Here is a 16,043-nt window from a genome sequence, read left to right as displayed (position 1 = left end):
GAACAGTAGTTCATAGCACGAGACTTGTTACAAACAGATCGAGTTTTGTACCATAAAGAAAGTATGAGAAGACAAGCGGAAAAATTATCCTGTTCAAAATCTGAGCTCGAATGGTATTTGATAAGACAATTCCATGAATATAATCAATAATATAATAAGACTGCGACTTCCTTGTACTGGCAGAAATACATTTTTCTGGTTCTTTTGATTTTCTGCAGTAGAACTCTAGCCGAAGCGAGCCATAACCAAAACAAAACGAACAAACATCAAAATTGACAGTGCCAGCAAAAACCTCAAGGTGAGACATTGCAACAATAGAAGTGTAGTGAAAATCCGTGGAAACGATGAAATCAACAGCAAAATTTATCCGATTTTTTTATCCGCTAGCAAACTCTCTTCCTTCCTTATTAGCCGATAGCAAACCGTGTTTTGATGACGTATATATGGCATTTTTTGTACATGAGTGGAATTGTCGGGGCAATACCACAAGAGCTCAGATTTAGCCGGATAATTTTTGTGCCTGTCTTAGAACACTTTCTTTTTGGTGTAACAGCACGAGATCTGTTGTAACTAAATCACGAGAGCGTAGCTCGAGTGATTTTGCCAAATAGGTCGAGTTTTGTACCATAAAGAAAGTATGAGAAGACAAGCGGAAAAATTATCCTGTTCAAAATCTGAGCTCGAATGGTATTTGATAAGACAATTCCATGAATATAATTAATAATATAATAAGACTGCGACTGCCATGTGCAGAAATACATTTTTCTGGTTCTTTTGATTTTATGCAGTAGAATTCTATCCGAAGCGAGCCATAACCAAAAGAAAACGAACAAACATCAAAATTGACAGTGCCAGCAAAAATCTCAAGGTGAGACATTGCAACAATAGAAGTGTAGTGAAAATCCGTGGAAACGATGAAATCAACAGCAAAATTTATCCGATTTTTTTATCCGCTAGCAAACTCTCTTCCTTCCTTATTAGCCGATAGCAAACCGTGTTTTGATGACGTATATATGGCATTTTTTGTACATGAGTGGAATTGTCGCTGTCATTCTGGTGAAAATGCACTGCTCCTATGGGACATTTAACACAAGAGGGAAATATTAAATAAAATGATCGCCAATTTCCTGTTGAAATAAAAGTAAAATGTAATTGAACAAATCCTTGTGCCGAATTTTTTATTTGTAATTTATAAAACACATTTCAATGCAAGGCACATTTATTAAGAGTCGAAAAAGTTCAACTGTTTTTTCAATTTTAAAGGTGGTATTGGGTCCAAATCCGAGTGTGAAGTTTATAATCCCAAAACTGATTGTTGGAACCGTATAGCACCAATGCAATCGAGAAGATATTCTTCAGGAGTGACTAGTTTAAAACAACGTTTATATGTGATTGGAGGGTAAGTACTAATTAAGTACACAGTTGTATTTTCCAAGCAAACTTTACAGGGTGATCCAAAACGCCGTGCACGCGACTGTTTCTCGGCAACTATACATAGAAGAATAAAATCTGTTTAGTTCCAAGCGCTAAGACTCATGATTTCACTAAAATGAATCAGAAAACCCTGAAAATTTAAATGGACTGGTATAGTAAAAATACCAACGTAATTGCCTGTCCTCGACGAAAAATTTTGCTACTTAACTTTTTTTTCGATATCTTCTTATAAAGGGGTCGAAAGTTTGCTGATCATAAAGACTTCTTTTTTGGGGCATTTTGCCACCAGCAGGGGACGCGCTAGAAAATTCGAGTTAACTCAGGGTCAGGCGTTTTCCTTTATACAGGATGTTACAAATTCGATGCATTACCATTGCTATCTCAGAAACTATAGTTGATAAAGCTTTAGTTAAATGGAGGCAGTACTTTATTGCTAAATAATTTGGTAAAAAAAAAATTTCGCATAGGTTGCATACAACATTATTTATTAAATCAACTTGTTTGATGACAAAAGCACAGCAAATACAGGGTTAACCACCCAAACCATTCATTAATAGTTGTTTATGTACTAAGCGCGCAAACCATTGTGCGCGTAATACATACAATATTTTTTCCACAAACATCACTAAATATCTAATACAACTAAACTTACTGCGTAGGTACTCAAAAACAGGATCAAAACTATACACAATTGAATACTGACATCAAACTGGTGACACTGACATTTCCAATAATGGCATGCATTGTGGCCATTGCTCTGGGCAGCAAGCGAAAAAAATTTTATCGCTCGCTAACCTTGGCAACGCGCGATAAAGTAAACTCCTCAGTAAAGGGTAACTTTTAAAGTAAAGGGAAGCGAAAAATGCATCATTATTGAATGTTTGTAGAAAAAAGTATAGTAGGATCCAATATTAATAGAAATTTGAAATTTTGGAATTAAATGAAATTTGATGAGTGCTATGTTTTAAAAATATTTTTATTTTTCTGTCACTTTCGGTTTGACCGGAAGTTGATGCAAAATGCTTATTTCAATTGGAACACTCAGTATATTATTGTTTTTCTGAATAGTCCTATCGATTTCAAATATTTTTTATGTATCATAACCTATATCTATCTACAATGGTTTTCGATATATTGACGTTTGAAAAATGACACTTTTACGTTTTCAAGTGTCTTAACTTCTAACCAGAATGAGATAGAGCAAAATGGCTTGCATGTTGTTATCTTAACTTTTTGAGATCTATCATTTGGTAATATTTTAAATTTTAACATGTGCCAATTATATCAGTAAGAAAATTGATTGAATAGAAATGACGGAATTGGCCAATAGCAGCTTCTGATTTCACGGTTTCCATAGATATTATCCTTAGAATAAAGTTATTCTGAACTGAAAGTACTGGGTCTAAATAAGATTATTATACAGGGTGGTCCATTTTTAAGTGTCAATAATTCACCGTTCGATAGCTCATCAAACAATAAGTTGTCATGCATTGTGTCATTTCCTTGAAAAATGCTTCTTAAGGAAGATACATCCCTTCAAAGCTAAAAAATTCGGTTTTTTTGGTATAAAACTTCATCAGGATTGGTAACTGTCAGACAAAGGAACAAGTACTTATGAAATTAATAGCAATTATATTATGTTAATGGCGTTTGCCAAAATTGTTCAGTGGCGAGATACTGTCATAATCATTTTTCCATCGGATTTTCTATAACGAATATATTTAAATCAAAAAACAACAACTGTATATTTGATTTCTCAATTAAGAATACACTTTTAATCATCTTTGCAAAGAGAGGCTTTTATTTTAGTAATTTTACTGTACATTTTCGTTCAATTTATTAATCCGCTTTGCGTCGTTCGGGCAACAGCAGTCTCGTGCGGAAAAGTACATTTTTCCGCACTTGTTAGGTAATAGTACATACTCAGGTGGAAAGTGTTTGATTTCTGTCGAGAAATTAGGTAGTTTGCCGAGACGAAGTCGAGGTGAACTTTATCTCGAGACAGAAATTAAACTTTCTACCGTAGTTTGTATACTATTTTATTTTCAACCATTTATCAAAATCTCATCGAACTTAATAAATCATTCAATTCATTCGTTGAAATATTGATTGCTAATAGTCTCTAACAATAAGGTAGTATACGTGTACGAGTAGTTATGGCTTCAACCATAATAAACGACTGGTGATTTATTTACAATCTTGACAACGTCATTATTGTGCTATTCTGTCTTTCATATTTTGAGCTGAAACGTTTCTTAAAGTGCTTTTAACATGGAGATTTCTGAAGACGCATATGTTACTCATCATCACCTGAGCTGCGAGCTGTTGCAGAGGTGGCGGCAGAGTCTCTTAACTATAAAAAGTAAGCTCAGATATGACAAAACGCATATTGACATTCACCCCGATGGAATGTAAAAGTAGGTAATTTTCATCTTTCCATCTGGTTTACACATAAGAAATAACGTTATTACATACCTGGTGGAAAATAAAATAACTAATTATATGTCAACGTGAAGTAGTAGTCCATTTTTCTCAAAGTGAAGGCGTATGTGTAAAAGTGATGGGAAAGGCTCTATGATCAGCCGTTTTCGAGATATTTCATTTCCTTCAAAGAAAATTTTGGATCAATTCTACTACTTTGCAAGATTGTTCATCGACGACAGGCAACGTTCATCGTATCTTTGTTTGTTCCAGCATTTTCTCGTGGCCTCATTTAATTAAACATTTTTTCCCAAAGTGCTACTATGTATGTACCTACATATATTATAGTTTCCGACAAAACAGCTGCTTCTACTGCTTATTGGAACACCCTGTATTTTATTAAAATGCAATATTCAGGTTTGATGGAGCGTCGCGTTTAGCTACAGCTGAATGTTATAATCCATTGACAAACACTTGGACTTCGATAACTTCAATGGGTAAGTTTAGTTTTAATTATTATTTACATTGATAAGAACAAAAAGTGGGAAATATTCATGTCAGATATAATTCAATACATGCAACATTTTCGAAGACGGTTTTAAAATGCCATATTATTATGTATTCAATATGATCTTTATAAAAAAATAAGAAAAAAGCAAAACCAGGAATATTTTTTTAGTTTGACATCTTTATTAGGTCCTCTAGAGGTAGTCTTTTACGAAGGTTGACTTTCTATTTCTGAAGACCGTTCGTTAACGGTTTTTCATACTCGGGTGTGGTTAAGTGCACTTTTCCGCACTCATTTGAGTGCGGGAAGGAGTACTTTTCCATACTAGTGCGGTAAAGGTACTTTTTCCCCCCCTTTAACTGCTGACAGTCCCGTGCGGGAATAGTACCACTTTCCACACTTGTTAGGTAAATAACTATTCCAGATATAGCTGACGTCTTTTTTTGCAACTCAACTCACTCTTTCTAACTTTGTATCATTTTTTAACCAAACATATTGTATACCGTGTTCATTGATTAGATTCAGTGTGTGATTGCAGGCTCTAGTGGATATAGTTATTATTCTAACAAGTGTAGAAAGTGCATGAGACTTTCCCGCACGCTCAAGACGAGCGTAGTGGCATTAGTCGAGTCAAGTGCGGGAAGGAGCCGCATTCTGTGTGGAAAAGCACTTATTTCCACTCTCAAACGTCTGAAGAAAAATAAACTTTACCTAAAACTACAATTATATATCTTATGTTTTGCCTATAGGTACATTATGAAGAAATAATACCTTCGAAACGGTGTAGGATATAGTGTATATAACAGCCTGAGGGCATTATAAGCGGGCGTTATCATAACGCCCTGAAACCTTTTTTAATACTAGCAATGGCATTTTTATTCCTCCATGCCATAAAACTTCGTATTCCCTATGCTAGGATGGTCTTGACTTTTTAGGTAATAAACCTTCGTCAGTTTTGCTGCATTTTCTTATATATTTTCTAAAATTTCGTCCAGTATTTGCCATTTTCACTAACTGACAGAACTATCAAAGTTACATCATTCAGGTAAAATAAACACTAAACAACTTACCGGTAACGGTATTCCTTAGTTTCCAATGCCAGAAATAGTAAATAATTGCTGAATTAGGTGAAACATAAAACATTGTATGCACTACAGGCGTTGGGGAGAGTATTATGTCCGAAAAATGACCGAAACCTTCAGGACATTATGTTCTCTCTAACGACCTTGGTACATAAATAGGTATTTAGACATCTATTTTATTATTCTACCAAAAAATAATCCAAATATCTGCTTAAGTGATCAAAATTAACACCAAATCCATTAAAATTACTTCTAGGAACCAAACGCACCCGTTTGGGTACTTGTTCCTTTGACGGCTTAATTTACGCTTGCGGAGGGGACGATGGTGTTTCCAGTCTCAGTTCAATGGAAAGTTTTGATCCATTGACGGGGATTTGGAACAGTTGTCCTGATATGAAGTTTCAAAAGGTTGATTGCAAAATTGCAGTTCTCGGTAAACTCGTTTTCCTAACATTTCAATTTTATTAGATATTTTATAACAGAATCCTTACAGATAGTTCTCTCTATGCCATTGGTGTGTGTTACGACCAAGCAACGGTTGAAAGGTTTGTTTATTTTTCTGAATATTTAGTATTGTTAATTAAAATGTGTTTAATGTAGATATGACCCTCGAGAAGGTAAATGGGATTCAGTGCCTTCAATGTCAACTTCAAGGTATATTTGTGGAGTAGCGGCTTTAGATGGCAATTTGTACTGTATAGGAGGTAATTTTCAGTATGCATTAAGATTACCTTTACTATAGCATAGCATAATATTTAACGGACTTAGGACTAAAAAGAGATGATGGGGAACGATTGAACCTGCGGATGATGAGTTGGGAACCTGTTACGCCAATGCACACCGCAAGGTACTTACTACATGCACAACTAAATTGCACACTTATTTTAACTTAACCTAATTATATTTCTTTCTATAAGGTACGGGCATGAATTAGTATCATTGAATGGTCGGTTATTGGCTGTTGGAGGTTTTAATAACCGTAATGAGAGCTTAAATTCGGTGGAAGAGTTTGATATTAAAAATAACAAATGGACATTAGTCACATCTATGCTTTCCAAAAAAGGTGGTTTAGGAGGAGCAGTGTTGGATTTCGTCGATTTAGAGCACGTGTTGAGACAAACTAGTACCTAGTAAATGAGAACAATGTGATATGTACACGGCGTTAATTATTTTAACAGATTATTAGGCTAGTTGCTATATTACAAAACCGAAGTTTTAATTTTGCAAAAGTAAAACGAAGCAGTGTGTTCCCGTAATATCGTATTTCGGAAGGTTAATTGAGTCCTCTAGTGGAAACAATACAATCTCTGGATTTACATTCTGAATACTGTAGACTGTAGATTCTAAGCTATTCTCAGTTCTAAGTCGAGTACCTATTGTCATATAGTAGCTTTATTTATTACAAACCATCTGTAAAATCATCAATCACATAATTATAATGATATTTATGTTTCACCTATACATTATGAACAAATAATACCTTGGATACGATGTAGATTATAACAACCTGCGGGCATTATAATAACGCCCGGTTATAACGCTTCAAAACCTTTTTTAATTAGCTTTTGCTGCATTTTCTTTTATTTTTAAGGCCGAAACTTGTCACTATGTTCTCTCTAATGTCCTTTAGTACATAAATAGCTATAATATCGACTGATAATTATAATGCACTATCGCACATCTGTCTCTCAATATTTTACTTATTAGTTCTTTAGACTAGAGTCAGTTAGGTTATACCTTGAAATACTGTTTTATAATTAATAATAATAATAATAATAATCCATTTATTTCCGCAATTTAACATAAAAAAATGTAACTGTCGAAAACGTCAAAAGATAAAAAATATAATTTCAAAAATTAAAATTATATCTGTCAATCCCCAAAAAGTGAAAACCCGCGTTCTAAAAAAATTCGTTCGAAGAAGCAACACTTTTGTAGTAGAAACTTTTTTAATCCAAATTAAAAAACATGAACTGTTGGAGAACTTTTAATGGTACTTTCGAGGTTATTATAAAACCTGCAGGCATTAAAAACCATATTCTTTTGATAAATTGCGGTGCGGTGCAGTCCAGGTACCAGCCGATCCTTAGGTCTAGTGTCATGATTGTGACACAGATGACAATAAAAGTTGGCGTAATATAGAGTCAGAAGCACATCGAGACTGAAATGATTTGACAAATTTTAGTGCGTAACAATTTTTGCATAATTTATTACAAACCGCCCCATTATGATCGTACCAGAGTAAACAGGAGTCAAAAGTTAATCCCGGCATCTTCGATGTGCTAGAAGAAGTTATAGCACGATCAGAATCCTCAAACATAGTCGCTCTCTCCGACAAAGCTCTGTTATTGGAGAAAGGAAGAAAGTGGGTCTTTGCTTATATTGAGATTTGATTGATTCTTATCGGACCACAACAAAATCTTATTATAAACCAATTCGGTTTTTGCAATAGTGCCTTTAGAGCTCGCATCTAAAATAAGGATATTTGTGTCGTCAGCATATGCCGTAACAAAAACATCCCCAGCGACCCCATTAATGTCTATAATAAATTGATAAATAATAAATAAATAAATAATAATAAATTGTTATCAAAAACCAAGAACAGAAAAGGCCCAATTACTGATTCCTGTGGCACACCTTTAGTTAAAATAGAATATTTGCTTTTCTGGTCATTAACTGAAACGTGTTGTTTTCTATCTTGGAGGTAAGACTGAATCAAATTGAACCGAATTGTACCTCGAAAACCGTATCTATACAATTTGGCAAGCAAAATAGGATGATCAAAAGCACGAGAAAAATCCACGAAAAGACCAATAGCGGACATCCTGCTGTCCAAGGCGTCGACCACCCTCACTTGAAACTCACACAGGGCAGTCACACAGGTACTTGTTGGCATAAAGGCAGCTGTGACGTGCTCAGCAGCTCATTGCTCTCTCAATTGATAGGTAACTGTCAGTTTGCTATTATTTTTTTCTGTTTAATAAGTGAACTAAACTCCTGGCCTAATGAAAAAGACTTACAAATTTATTAAAAAGTTTCATCACGCCAACCGGAATACTTTTAAATCATTCTTTTTTCTACTTTACTTTTAAGCACAATTGTTACATTTACTCCTATGTTATAAAGGGTGTCCCAAAATTACACGGACACCGTTCTAGGGCAGCTTCCTCTCATCAAAACAAGAAAAAAAGTTTATTTTTTTAACCGGTCTCAAATATGCTTATTATTGACGTGTACTGTCGGCGTACAATAGTATATTATTCAACGAGCTTTTTATGATAGCCATTAATCCCTAAGGGGGATGTTTACGTCACGAGTCGCAGGCGAGGGACGCAAATCTCTCGTGGGATTAATGGCCATAAAAAACGAGGATAATACTATACTTTGTCCACGACCACTGTCCATTACCACTAATGCCAAGTGCAGGCAAATTAGAAGTTGATACTCTTTTATGTAGATAATAAATAATATAGGTAATCTCTCAAATCCGCCATAACAACTGAAATGTCAGACTCGATACGATTAGGATCGCGTTTAGAATGGCCGTCGGTGTACAAGTCGTGACAGAATTTGGGAAAAAATGGATCACGTGAACAATTTATTTACATAACTATATGGTGGCATATGACAAAGGCCACGATGCGCACACCAGCCCTATTTCTGAACGCACCCCCAGCGTTGCCGCCTACGACCACAAGGGCACTGACGTTGTCAATGTCAACTTAAAAAACCACAGAACTAAGGACGGTCATACACCAAAAATATTTCAAATATAAATTATGGAATTTACCTAATGATTTGGCAAACTCCTGTACTGTGTTATTGCGGTGTATTTGTTAAGAAAATGGTATTCTGAATTAGCAGTAATTGCAAAGACATAAGTGGATGTTTATAGTCAAATTTTTACCCTTTGAGAATGACGTCATGCAGGTGAAAAAACACGCATGTCTGGAATTAGATCACAAGTTTTAACCTACAAATGCTTTGAAAAATTAGTGTGTTCAGAAGTGACTGATGATCAATTGGGATGACATCTGGAAACTGTTTCTTTCCAAAAAAAGCAGCACATTTAGAACTAGCATTTGGGCTTGCTCATTGTAGCGCATCATTTTTATACCTTTGATATTTGTTTATATCAAAGTGACAGTAAATGTCAACGTTTTTAATTTGACAGGATGACAAAATTAATAACGTGCCTTTTTTGTTAAAATTGTTTATTTCACATGTTTGATATGCGAGAAACAAAGATGTAAAAAGATGACGTCATTCTCAAAAGGTAAAAATCCGACTATACATGCAAGAAATACCGCATATCCCATGTTTTATGCTTGGTGTGCAACCACCTTTAGGTCGAGAGGGAATAATGATCATTATTCCTCTTCATTAATCCCTCTGACGCTATATGACCTTCATTTAGCTTCTGTCAACACGCTGAATATTGGTACATTATTGGTTGGTCGTGGACAAAGACTATATTATGTTACTAGAACAATAATATATTTTCATTATTGTACTAGTAATTAAAAAATGTCAATATTGTACATGATAATTGGGTTTGAGTGAGAAACATTGGTTGTGGTTGTTGATGTTGTGGTTGTCATAATAAATCTGTCGATATTTTGCAATTTTAACTAAAAAAAGCTTGAAACAAATATTGTATATGTTACACGGGAGTAGAATGCGGTAATTGTTGGTGCGGTAGTTGTCTGAGCTGAATCTTTTGAGCTCAGCACAATAATCGCCTCTTTCTACTCCTAGTAACATAATATACTATTATGAACATGGGTCCGGAAACGCTTTTTAATAGAGCCTGAAGATGGCTTCAATGTCTCACTACATTTTGTTAGGCGTAAAAAGATTAGTGGATGAGTGAAGTTTGATTGATTTTCCTTTGAACGGTTTCGGAGATACTGAGAGATATTAAGCTTTCATACCGCTAATTGTTATTAACGTTTTCTAGGAAAATCGACATTTCTGAAACTAGAGCCGATATTGACTGATTTTTGATTTTCATTCACCTGATTTTTTTTCCAATTACATAGCTGTCCTTCTAATCTAAATAAAGCCTAGAATAAAATAGTGTTTTAATACTTTGCAAATTTGCTAAACAAAAATCATAAAAAATGTTTAAAATGACGACAATCCGTCTACAAATACAAACATGCCTATTCTGTTTCTAAATCCTGCAACAACATTATTAAGCATCGATATCCGTTTTCCCAACATTGGCTTAAAGTTTAAGAGTTTAAAGACAACTTAGATAAGTTTAGTTTAGGCTGTGTCATTTTGCACCTGATCTGTCACACTCAAACCTCAACTTCGCTTAAAGTTGTACTTAAAATCGACTTGGAAGTGTCGGGAAAAGAGGCATTAAGAAATATACTCCTAAAGTTCTAAAAACAGTTTGGATATGTGGTAATTTCTCAAGGGTAGTAGTAGGTATATATTATACAAGGTGATTCACGATGATGGTATATTAAAAGCATCTAGAGAACGACTCAATATGTTTCACTGAAATTTAGAGTGCAGCCTAAGTTGGGTTCAAACTGTCTTTCCCAAATATTTTGAACTTTTGTTGCCAGATTAGTCGGAAAGGACACCAACTTTTGATTTTCAAATGAAACACCCTGTTTCTAATCTCATTTTTGAATTCCTCGCAAGAAGGCTAGTAATTAATGTTAATACTTTCCTATACCTTACTTATTATCTTACCCCAAAGTCTTACACCGTTTCTTAGATATTTCATGTAAATGATGGATTTGTCAGCAAAACGGTAGTCTAAACATTAATCAATTTCGCAGGTCCTGAAATGTTTGCTGATGTGACCTTGTTAGGCAATACTAGATGGTTGAAAAGCCCAGAGACAGAAAATAAAAAAACCTACAGGGTAGTCGGACAGATAGAAAAACTGTCAAAAGTGCGTTTTTTTTAATGGATACATGTATGATGTAGTAATACGGTGTTTTATGGTTTGTAATAATAGCTATTTATGAGTGTTAAAAGTGCGTTTTTAATGCACATATGTGAACATTTGCAGGACGAGCAAAGCGACCACCGAAACCAGTTCCATTTGTCAATAATTCCATAACCTCCTAATTTGTTTGAAAGCTGTCCTCCAATTTAAAAACATTTTGTGAATATATAGTTTTGAATACGTGTTAATATTAACTTCGTCGCATAAATGAATAAAGAAATTGCCATGAAACAGATTGATGAGGCTGCAAGAAAGGCCACGTTGGGTCTACTACTAAAGAGGTCCCGACAATATTACGAAATAGCATATAAGTGCTTTAAAACACTTTTTTTAAAACACTAGTGCCTTAAAAAGCTATTTCTTAAATAGTTCAGTACCGTGTTAAAAGTTGAATTTTTAATCCGTTTGTAGAAAAAAGAACATTGAATTTAGAAGAAATCCATGTACACATTTCCTATACCTACCTTTAACCGTTTCTGACTTATTAACAGTTTTTTCTTAAAGGGCGCAGCTTAAAGTATGCCATTGTATCGTAATCCATACAAAAAATCTGAATACGGACGAACACATGCATTTTAAAGAGTTTAGACCCAACCTAGGCTACACTCCAAATTCATCAGCGAGAGTCACCCTGTATACTACTCGATACTCGTACAGAAGGTACTCGTCAGAATCTTCCAGAAGGTTTTCTCTGCCCTCGGACAAAGCAAAGTTAGGAATATTCTCGATTTTTAACGACTGGGTCTGAGATAATCCCGTTTCAGAATAAATATACAAGGTGTTTCATAATACAGGGTGATTCACAACCTTATGGACAGAGTAGGGGCGTGTAGAGGACTTCAAAATACGTCGAGTTGTCATATAACTTTTTTTTACGAGATACAGGGTGTTAAAATTTCAAAAGATATTGGTCTTTTCTCTTTAACGCCTACAGTTTATGAGATATTTTGCTCAAACTTTAAACTTAAGCTACTGTTTAGACCCTTTACCCGTAGGTAATCCAATTGGTTGCGAAAATCTACAGAGCGTCTTTTTTCTTAAGGATATACCTATTTTACCCGAACTTTTTTATGGTGCGCCACTGACTTCGACCGAACAAATTTTTAAATTTGTTGTTCAATTTAAGCAATGTTTTATCTTTTGGAGTTTTGTCGAAGCTGCCCTCATTTTCAAATTATTTGCGAAAATAGTAAGTCAGTGTAATAGTATATTCTATATTAAGAGCGGAAAGTATATATTTGCCGCTTGCACATGAAATTTGCAGCTTGAGGCGAAGCCGAACGCTGCAATCATGTAAAAGCGGCAAAAGTACTTTTGGCTCGAAATATAGACGATATTTTTTCGTCGACTGCTGTGGGGTGGATTAGAAGGACAACTCACATCATTTTCGTCGCTCGAACTCATTGTCACCGATAAATCACTTTGACGGAATGTGGTTATTTCAAACAGGTATGTCAAGCGTTGTTATGGAAACGCCGAAAAAAGTTGGTGACTAGATTGTTAGTAGAAAGCGAAAACGCTCTAGAGCAGAAAATGATTCACTTTCTGCGCACGTGCGGCGAATGACCACTTTCTGCTTTGAAATGGAAGCGTACATGAGGTACTTTCAAAGTCAGTCGTCGAAAAAATTATTTTAAGGGTAATTTGCAGAGCAATAAGCAGGTAATAGGTATCGTACCCACCTGATGCAAAATGGTATCAGTATAAGTAAAATTTCCTTATGAACTTTTTTCTCAACTTTTAATAAATTATTTTTATAACAGTAAGTATCAGGAGGTAACAATATACCCCGTTTGTGCATTAAGCGACCAAGACGGAAGTCGCCATCTTTGTCGCCGACATTCGCCTACTGCGCAATTGAAGTTGAAACTTCCAAGTTAGTTGTAAACAGTATTGTTTATATTTGGTGGTATGTGAAGTTAGCTAAAAACCGTAAAAATTTGTTGTTTTTGTTTGTTTTGCTTTTTGGTCCGTTAAATAATAACTATATAATATAATTTTTGCAAACTTAAATTAGTTGAATTATTATAGACGAGTGGATTTGTGAATAGTGGGCAACAGCAGATTGATTATCGTCACTGATTTTCTGAACGATTTTTGTCTTCCACTTTGGTTGCTATTGCTCCTTCCTGCTATATTTTTTTATTCATTGAGAACGTCAGTTTTTAAATACCTTTGATTTTTTGAAGTAGCATAGCTGTGCTACTAGATTTTCTTGTCAAATCTGACAAATTACAAGCATCAGTTTTCGTTAAACCAAGCTGTTTTTAATAAAAATGGCTGGAAAATTATCATTTAATGACCAATTCATATTAGTATTAGGTATTTTTGTGAGGGTAACTGCCAAAGAAGTGTGGTGGAGTACCGAAGAAGATTTCCAAATCCACAAACCTTTGCTATATTAATAATAATAATAATAATAATCTTTATTTCCAATTGGTTATTACAATAACAAATAGAAATAACGTCAAGAAAAATAAATAATGTAGAAAAATTACAGTATACAATATCAAAATTCTACTATCTTAAATAATCCTCAACACAATATGGCTCTAATTCAAGCAAAAGTTTCTTTACTTCATTTTTAAAACGTTTACATCCATTGATTTTTTTTATACTTAAAGGCAACTTATTATACAATTTTACGCACATATATTCCGGGTTTTTTTCTGATAGCTGGAGTCTGTGCTGAGCATAAGTAAGATGTTCCGCCCTGGTAAAATATCCAGTTTCATGTTGTTTCTCAAATAAGCTTTTATTCTTACTGACAAACATCAAACACTCAAATATGTATAAGGCATAGACTGTCATGATACCGCTGCTTCTGAAAACTGATCTACACGATTGTCTAAAGTCCATTCTTTTTACTATCCGTAAACATCGTTTTTGTGCGACAAAGACGCTCCTAACATGGCTGTCCCTTCCCCAGAAAACTATTCCATATCTCATTACAGACTCCAGATTTGCAAAATAAAGGATTTTCAATGATTTTTCGTTTAGATATTTTCCTACTACTCTAATACCATAAGTTATCGAGCTAAGCTTTCCCAGCAAGTGTTCAATATGAGTTGACCAATCCATATTTTTATTGATATAAATACCCAAAAATTTTGCATTGTCCACTGTTTTGATTGTACTATTTAAGATCCCCACTTCACTGATACTGTCTCGCCTTGATTGCTTTGTTTTAAAATATACTACATTAGTTTTATCTGTATTTATTATTAATTTGTTCTTAGTAAACCAATTGAGGATGTCTTCAGTTAAATATTTCGTATCCATTATTAATTTAGCTGCAGTTGTGTTGCCTAAAATTAAGTTTGTATCATCCGCGAAACTTATAACGTACTGATCAGGCTTCATTGCAGTGAAATGTAAGTCATTAATAAAAATCAAAAACAAAGTGGGTCCTAAGATACTGCCTTGTGGGATTCCCATGTTATTAACCAGTGAATTAGATTTGGCATAAACCGAGTGTTTTTCTATAGCGACAACCTGTTTTCTATCTTCTAGAAAAGATGACAGCCACCCCAAAGCGCATCCCCGCACTCCATACGCTTCAAGCTTTAACATCAACAAATCTATATCAAGAGAGTCGTATGCTTTTGATAAGTCGAGGAATATCCCCATTGCTGGCATACCATTCTCCATGAAATTCAAAACCCTTTTGCTGAAGTCAAATATGGCTGTTTGAGTTGATTTGCCTTTTAGAAATCCATGTTGGCTAGTGCTAAATATTTCATTAGTGATCATAAAATCGACAATTCTTTTAGCCATGGCGAGTTCAAAGAGCTTTGAAAAACTTGGCAGTAAACTGATAGGTCTGTAGCTGTCAAAGCTTTGAGGATCGCCTCTCTTATAAAGTGGTTTTATTAGCGCGGTTTTCAACTCAGTGGGAAATTTACCATTCACAAACGAGCTGTTGATTAGGTAACTGAGTATGTCTTTTAGAATCAGAGCGGAACATTTTACGATGCTAGATGGTATCTCGTCTAGCCCGCTACTAAGCTTATTTTTTACTTGACTTGCCAGTTCGCTTATTTCATCTGGTGTAACTGGGTTTAGGAACATGGATTGACAATTTTTAGTTATGCTGTGTGAAAACGGTATTTTCTTCAGATGTTTTTGCATATTAGGTACAATTGAATGTATAAATTTATTATACGAACTGGCTATGCAATCAGCTCTTCCCTCTATTTGAATCCCACTTTTACCCTTTGCTTTCCCTGTTATTTCTTTGGTGATTGACCACATACATTTCATTTTGTTATCTGAATTTCTAATTTTATTTTCATATTTGTTTATGTTACTTAATTTTAGTATATTATCATATTCTTTCTTTGTCTGCCTATATTCAGTTTTATATTTATCACTTAATCTGCTAAGACTTAATAAAATATCTAATTTATGTTTGCAAGCACTTAATTCGGGGTTGGTTAATTTTATTTTCGTTTGTTTTTTAGTCTGAATCAATTTTAGAGGGAAGTTCTGATTGAAAATCGGAGTGAAAGTGTTCATAAAACTACTCCACTGTTGATCTATGTTATTACTATCTGATTGGTATACGTCTGCCCAGTTTTGCCTACCCAGCTCACACAGAAACTTATTTTTGGCATTTTCCGTG

General features: G+C 34.6%; 3 protein-coding genes across 4 annotated transcripts in view; 2 read left to right on the top strand and 1 right to left on the bottom strand.

The window, feature by feature from the left end:
- The window catches only part of LOC145725774 (kelch-like protein 17), a 105,339-nt gene extending 99,107 nt beyond the window's left edge, over positions 1 to 6,232 (top strand). Inside the window, exons 10-13 of one of the 2 annotated variants that reach the window (XR_014177395.1) lie at positions 4,273 to 4,352; positions 5,702 to 5,878; positions 5,939 to 6,149; positions 6,214 to 6,232. Coding sequence is in view for 1 of the 2 variants with exons in the window: in XM_081974623.1 (XP_081830749.1) it covers positions 4,273 to 4,352; positions 5,702 to 5,878; positions 5,939 to 6,045 (364 nt within the window). In the remaining variant the exon portion in view is untranslated. Of the gene's footprint in view, positions 1 to 4,272; positions 4,353 to 5,701; positions 5,879 to 5,938; positions 6,182 to 6,213 lie in introns of those variants that run through there. The other variant, XM_081974623.1, reaches the window with a different exon arrangement.
- LOC145725779 (phosphatidylethanolamine-binding protein homolog F40A3.3-like) overlaps positions 1 to 16,043 on the bottom strand; it is a 276,881-nt gene that overhangs the window by 113,349 nt on the left and 147,489 nt on the right. The window lies entirely within an intron of this gene.
- Positions 6,201 to 7,298, top strand: LOC145725783 (influenza virus NS1A-binding protein homolog A-like). The gene is made up of 2 exons (XM_081974637.1): positions 6,201 to 6,292; positions 6,363 to 7,298. Exons 1-2 carry the CDS (start codon positions 6,252 to 6,254, stop codon positions 6,574 to 6,576), a joined length of 255 nt encoding a protein of 84 aa, XP_081830763.1. The 5' UTR covers positions 6,201 to 6,251; the 3' UTR covers positions 6,577 to 7,298.

The sequence above is a fragment of the Ips typographus genome, linkage group LG3 (genome assembly GCF_016097725.1).
Source record: "Ips typographus isolate SLU linkage group LG3, UJ_Ityp_2.0, whole genome shotgun sequence".
In the NCBI taxonomy this organism is placed as follows: domain Eukaryota; kingdom Metazoa; phylum Arthropoda; class Insecta; order Coleoptera; family Curculionidae; genus Ips; species Ips typographus.
Note: the sequence above shows the minus strand (reverse complement) of the source record. Positions and strands in the feature narration are given on the sequence as shown.